The sequence below is a fragment of the Pteropus alecto genome, unplaced genomic scaffold (assembly GCF_000325575.1).
Source record: "Pteropus alecto unplaced genomic scaffold, ASM32557v1 scaffold67, whole genome shotgun sequence".
Classification (NCBI taxonomy): domain Eukaryota; kingdom Metazoa; phylum Chordata; class Mammalia; order Chiroptera; family Pteropodidae; genus Pteropus; species Pteropus alecto.
In genome coordinates this window covers 3,758,563-3,764,584 of record NW_006441061.1, presented here as the reverse complement: position 1 = coordinate 3,764,584, position 6,022 = coordinate 3,758,563, and the positions used below count along the sequence as shown (strand labels likewise).

The 6,022-nt window shown below is 55.5% G+C and overlaps 2 protein-coding genes across 4 annotated transcripts in view; one reads left to right on the top strand and one right to left on the bottom strand.

Annotated features, from left to right (window-relative positions):
- The first annotated feature begins 1,500 nt into the window (after nucleotides 1-1,500).
- On the top strand, nucleotides 1,501-5,395 carry TOR2A (torsin family 2 member A). Of its 3 annotated transcripts, XM_006917988.3 has the most exons (5): nucleotides 1,552-1,779; nucleotides 2,386-2,651; nucleotides 3,378-3,553; nucleotides 4,250-4,377; nucleotides 4,624-5,395. In XM_006917988.3, exons 1-5 carry the CDS (start codon nucleotides 1,626-1,628, stop codon nucleotides 4,866-4,868), a joined length of 969 nt encoding a protein of 322 aa, XP_006918050.1. In that variant the 5' UTR covers nucleotides 1,552-1,625; the 3' UTR covers nucleotides 4,869-5,395. The 3 variants fall into 3 exon arrangements, with proteins under 3 accessions (XP_006918052.1, XP_006918051.1, XP_006918050.1); XM_006917989.3 differs by lacking the exon at nucleotides 4,250-4,377 and having other exon boundaries at nucleotides 1,546-1,779; nucleotides 4,624-4,759; XM_006917990.3 differs by lacking the exons at nucleotides 2,386-2,651; nucleotides 4,250-4,377; nucleotides 4,624-5,395 and having other exon boundaries at nucleotides 1,501-1,779; nucleotides 3,378-3,445.
- Nucleotides 5,396-5,473: 78 nt separating this feature from the next.
- TTC16 (tetratricopeptide repeat domain 16) overlaps nucleotides 5,474-6,022 on the bottom strand; it is a 12,896-nt gene continuing 12,347 nt past the window's right edge. Inside the window, exon 15 of the mRNA XM_015594300.2 lies at nucleotides 5,474-5,929. Within this exon, the coding sequence (XP_015449786.1) occupies nucleotides 5,491-5,929 (439 nt within the window). The 3' untranslated portion in view covers nucleotides 5,474-5,490. The remainder of the gene's footprint in view (nucleotides 5,930-6,022) is intronic.

Below are 6,022 nucleotides of genomic sequence, written 5' to 3'. Positions count from 1 at the left end.
TGAGGTGTCCTGTGTTTGAGCCATGGGAGGCTCTTCACGCCTCCTCACTCTTCTCCAGGCATCTGCTCCCCACTGACACCAAGGCCTCCATCTGGCTGTAAATAAGTCTATCTGTTCTGTAAATAGATGTACAGAAGTCATGCCCTTTCTTTCATATAATAAACTTTTATGACTCTTTATTCTATCTCTTAGGGGGTCCTGGGGGCAGAGGGAGGAAGCATCTTTTCTTACGTGAAAGGTGAAATGATTCATTCAACAAATATTTAGCACCTGGGACATTCCAGACTGTACCAGGAGCCAGAGTTGCAGTCAGTACTAAAACCCAGTCCCCGTCCTGGAGGAGCTCACAGCCAGTGGGGGAGATAAACAGTCAGTTCTAACCAGTGGGAGAAACGCTGACCTGCCTACCCCATTCCCTGCCGGGGGAAGCCACAGCAAAGGCTCCCACAAATGCACAGCCAAGGATCCCAGATGTCTGAGGCAGAAGGGCTTTTGAAATCTAGGATTCCATCTCCCCTTTGAGAAAACCCAGGGAGAAGAGACTTTCCCTGGGTCACAGCAGCAGAATGGGGAAGGCTGGAACCTAGGTGTCTTGACCTAGAGTTCTTTCCTTCTCTCTTCTCAATAGTGGGAACCACTAATTACTTTTCAGGCTTTGAGATGTGGCCTCAGGAGTCGTGGTTTGGGGGTGGGGGCAGGAGGACTTTGAAAAGGGCCATGAAGGCAGTTGTCTTGATTCTGTATGTCGGGGAAGTAAGCAATATGGATCGACAGGATTTCAAGGCAGGCTGGAGGCCTGGGGAGCCCGTTCACTGAATTTGAAATGTCTGGGGTTCTTTGCCTTCTGAATTCTTTCACTAAGAGAAGCTGGGTGACAGTGCATTAGATCTTTGGTGGCAGCCAAACTTGGGTTCGGTTCTATTGTTTATTGGCTAGATAACCTTGGATATGAGGCTTAACCTCTCCCGTCCCAATTTCCACCTCAATAAAATGGGGACAATAACAAAATCGATCTCTTAGGATCGTTGTTAAACCATTTAGCGCAGAGTAGCTGCTAGGTAAAGGACCATCATGTTTTTTATACATAATAGATTGTCAATGATCATTTATTTCTTTGAGTCAAAACACTTTATGTGCTGTACCGCATTGGAATATCACCATTTCTCTGTATGACAGGTATTGTTATCATCTTATAGGATATGTAAGGTATCTAATACCAATGGCACACAGTCGGTGCTCACCAAAAGCTGTTACCGAGAGCTCTTTTATTAAAGAACAAGGCTCTTTGCAAGGTGTGAGGTGCTGCACAAGTTTTTGCTACAATTGTTACGTCACCCTTGTGGTCATAATCCTTTATTATTCTTTTGGAGCTACTATGATGGTCCCCTAGTTACCGTGGTCATGGAAACGCGGCCAGCCGTCCCCGATTGGACAGTTCGTGGGCTCCCCCTGGAGGCTACCTTCTGGCCCTGCTGTGGGATGACCAGGCCAGCCTTTGAGAGGACCGCGAGGGGAGCCGGGAGTTGTAGGCCCCAGGCGGAGGCTGCCGCCGGGATGCACGCCGGGAGCTGTAGTTCTCAGGAGAGGCAGTTGGCCGCCTCAGACCCGGCTCGGGCCTCACCCGGATGGCGGCTGCCACGCGTGGCTGCCAGCCCTGGGGCTCGCTCCTCCTCGCGCTGCTCGGGCTGGTGTCGGCCGCGGCCTTCGCCTGGGACTTGACTTCGCTACGCTGCAACTTCGGCACCTTCTGCGAATGTGACTTCCGGCCCGACTTCCAGGGTGAGCAGCCGCGGAAGCCCGGAGCGAAGGGGCCAGCGGACTGGAAAGCCCTTGGACTCTGGCGTTGTCGGACCTGGAGGGCGGAACTGAGGGGCGAAAGCCCTAGACTTCCCCATGGCCAGGGCCTGAAGTGGACCCCGCGTTGAGGGACCCTGAGAGCCTGGGGCACCGGCCTTGGGGCGAGGGTTTAGGAATGCCTGTTTGGAGTCCAGGCAGAGCCCTGTCAAGATGGAGAGAGGCCTTCGAAAGCCGGGCCTTGGGGGCTGGTTTAGACCTCCACAATGGGCTGGCCGTGAGGAAGAAGCCTGCCTTGGGGATGGGCAGGGTGCTGGGGCAGACCCCATTGACCGCTCGCGCCCACTTCGCGCAATTCAGAGGGCGGCCTGGTGTGGGCGCTGCCGAGCTGAATCAGGCCTCAGGGTCTGCGTGCGGGTGACTCCTGCAGCAGGAGACCTCAAGGGCACCACTCTCTTTCCGCCGACATTGTAAAATCGACCCAGACCCCACGTATCCCTAGGCCAGGTTCCAGACATCACTTCCCCCTTGAACCTCTTCCATGGCGGGAGTGTGGCCTCAGCTCTGACACTGTCCTTTTTGTGGCCCTAGGTCTGGAATGTGACCTGGCCCAGCACCTGGCGGGCCAGCACTTGGCCAGGGCGCTGGTGGTGAAAGCACTGAAAGCTTTCGCGCAGGACCCAGCCCCGACCAAGCCGCTGGTCCTCTCCCTGCACGGCTGGACAGGCACTGGCAAGTCCTATGTCAGCTCCCTCCTGGCTCACTACCTCTTCCGGGGTGGCCTCCGCAGCCCGCATGTGCACCACTACTCCCCCGTCATCCACTTCCCCCATCCCAGCAACATGGAGCGCTACAAGGTAGGCTGGTTGCATCCTGGACTATCATTTGCCTGCGTCATGGAGCACCATACCCTAGGGAGTGAGTCCTAAGTCCAGAGATGGGGATTCATTTGCACCAGGCCACATAGCCAGTTGGAGCCTCAGTCCTCAAGACCTATCCTGAACAGAGGTCGGGATGGTTCCAGTCAACCTGGCAGGGGGTTCTCACTTTAATTCCTGGGGTGGGGAGGGGGCAGTAATGCAACCTACCTGCCAGGGTTGTTGTGAGGAACATGGGTTTACAGCATTAAAGGTGTTAATATTTATTGAGTTCTTATCTTTGCCAGACATTCTGTATTATCTTCTCTCTGTAAAGCACTGAGCCTCAATTCGAGGCTCAGAGTTAGTATTCAATAAATATTAGCTCTTACTACTCTTACTGTTGTCGATTACAAGGTGCTTTCCAGGCTGATCTGTTTCAGCTGTCAGCAATGCTGAGAAAGTTCATGGAGCAAGGAGGAGCCTTTCTCCTTTTATAGAAAGCAGTAGGTGTCAGGGAAGGAGCCCTGAACAGGCAGGTGCCAGGCCTGGGTTTGAGTCCCTGTTCTCCTGCTGACTTGCTATTTGAGCTTGGACAAATCTCTGCCCCTCTCAGGGCCGATTTCACCAGCAGTTCTGGGAAGGGGATGAGTCCCTGCCTTGGGAGGAAGTCTGGGGCTGGGATTGTATTTCCTGTCCCCTCAAATTCCTACCTCTTTCTTGCAGAAGGATCTCAAGAGCTGGGTCCAGGGGAACCTCACTGTTTGTGGCCGTTCCCTCTTCCTGTTCGATGAGATGGACAAGCTGGCCCCAGGCCTGATGGAGGTCCTGCGACCTTTCCTGGGCTCCTCCTCGGTTGTGTTCGGGACCAACTATCGCAAAGCCATCTTCATCTTCATCAGGTGGGCCCTAGCTGTGCAGCAGGCATAATATGAGGACACATGTTAGAGGTCTCAGCTACGTAGTCTTGGCCCATGGTCCCACAACAGAATACTGTCCCTCTGGGCCCAATCAGGCTTTCCCAGAGCCCCTCACAGTCTCGCTGGTGACACTATCATTCAAGGCGGTTAACTTCCCCTCTGACGATCTCGAAGCCCATTCTGGGCTGTCTTTCTGATCCTCAGCATTCCTTTGTGGAAGTCCTGCTGCATACAGTTTTCCCTCTTTTGTTGCCTGGAGAACCCAGGCCTGGGAAAAACAGGGCTAAGGTTCTAGTCCCACCTCTAAGAGTCCTCGCTGTGTTTTTTTAGGCAAATTACTTCACCTCTCTGAGCTCCCATGCCCTCTTCTGAACAGCAGCATGGGTGCCCCACTATCTTTCTAGAGGCCGGGTGAGGGAAAGTTAATTAAGGGACTCAAAAGTGTTTTGTAAATTACAAAGTGCATGGCACCTGTAGGTGAGTTTCCAGGGGTCGCCGTTGTAGACACAAGCTCCAGAGTGGGGAAGTGGTTCCTGTGGGGTGTTTTCAGTGGCTTAGTCTCCTGCCGGTACTGAGCTGGATTTCTAGGCCCCGGTCATGTTAGGTGGCGCTTGGGAAGCGAGGGCCAAATCCTGCCCCACACTGTCTGAGTCTCGGCCCGGGGCCCCATGGCTTTAGTAACACCGGTGGTGAGCAGATCAACCAAGTGGCGCTGGAGGCGTGGCGCCTCCACCGGGACCGCGAGGAGATCCGCCTACAGGAGCTGGAGCCGGTCATCTCCCGGGCTGTGCTGGACAACCCACACCGTGAGTTTGGCTCAGGAGGCCCCCGGGGTGGCTTTAGCGGGCTGAGGCTTCACCCCCAGCTCCAGTGACCTGGTCCTCCCCAGCCCAAGCTTTGGGGCTCCTGGCTGTCATACAGCCTCTCTGAGCCCTTCGCCTGGAAGGTGGCTGAAAGCGTTGAGACCAGCAGCGTACCTACACTGGCCGTTAGGGGCGGAGGCCCAGCTTCTGGGAAGCACAGCCTCTTTTCCCCATCACCCCTTCCTGCAGATGGCTTCTGGCGCTCGGGCATCATGGAAGAGCATCTCCTGGACGCTCTGGTGCCCTTCCTCCCGCTCCAGCGGCACCACGTGCGGCACTGTGTGCTCAACGAGCTGGCCCAGCTGGGCCTGGAGCAAAGGGATGACGTGATCCAGGCTGTGCTGGACAGCACCATCTTCTTCCCTGAGGACGAGCAACTCTTTTCCTCCAACGGTTGCAAGACTGTGGCTTCCCGAATTGCCCTCTTCCTCTGATGCTCCAGGTGGCATTTCGCCCTCTACCTGGCCTGGCCATGCAGGGAAGCCCTGAGGCCACTGTCAGAGGGACCCTTGTCCAGAGCCTCTGGAGAGTGGGACCCAGAGCACAAATTGAAGATGAAGATGGTAGGCCATAGGACAGAGGGCCAGAGTGGGCCTCGGCCCCTTAACTGGTCTGAGGGCATCTTGGCCTTTGCTTCCCCAGGGGAAACCTCTGGTCACCCCAGAACCTCAATGAGCCTTGACCTCACCCTCCAGCCCGAGCCTTCTTAAAATGTGAATCGTAACTCAGGGACTGTGGCTTGTGGCTGCTTCCTCCCTCCTTGGTCTTTTACCTTGGCCCCTTGCCCTGGCACCATACCCCAACCTTCCATCCCACACCCTATGTCCCGGTATTGTAAAGCCAGGCTGAGACGTCTCAGTCTCCGTGAACGGAGGGACTCATGCTGCCAGTTGGGCCTGGTTTTTTAAATTTTTAATTTTGTAAAAGAAGAGAATACAATAAACTAAGCCATGGGACCAGAGGAATGTTGGTTGAGGTTTCTAACTGCTGAGTGCCAGCGTGTGAGGGTAGAATATCTCCCATCCCCGGCGAGAAGTGAGGGGCTCAGGGGCCCCTTCAGAGAGCAGTGTAACTGCCAGGACTGGGGTTCTGGTCAGCCTGGATTTGGCTGGGGTTCTGGTTCAGGCCCGTCGTGACCTCAGTCTCGCTGGAACCTAGGCTCATGCTCTGAGTCCAGCTCTGGGGATCCTCCATCTTTTTGGGACTTTGGCACTGCCCCTGAGTGGCCTCAGTGTTACTAGGGTTCCAGCTTGGGTCATAGAAAGTCTTGGTCTTACTGGAACTTCGCATCAGTCCCCAGCTGTGGCCCTGGGTGGCATTAGCCTTGCTGGGTCCCCAGCTCCGACCATGAGCAACCCGGGCCTTTCTGAGCCTCTGCCTTGGGCCCTGGGTAGCCTTAGTCTTGTTGGTCTTTTGCCTTGGGGTGTGGATGGCCTCAGTCTTGCTGGGCTTCTGGCTCTGGCTCTCCATGGCCTCCGTCTTGCTGGACCTCTGGCTCTGGCCCCGGGCGGCCTCCATCTTGCTGGACCTCCGCCTCTGGCCCTGGGTGGCCTCCGTTTTGCTGGACCTCCGGCTCTGCCTGGGCGGC

Bases quoted from the DNA above. Each gene is read 5' to 3' on its own strand.
- TOR2A (XM_006917988.3), top strand. From the start codon at position 1,626: ATGGCGGCTGCCACGCGTGGCTGCCAGCCCTGGGGCTCGCTCCTCCTC. The intron at 1,780-2,385 runs GTGAGCAGCCGC...TTGTGGCCCTAG, and splicing joins CTTCCGGCCCGACTTCCAGG to GTCTGGAATGTGACCTGGCC. The intron at 3,554-4,249 runs GTGGGCCCTAGC...CCATGGCTTTAG, and splicing joins GCCATCTTCATCTTCATCAG to TAACACCGGTGGTGAGCAGA.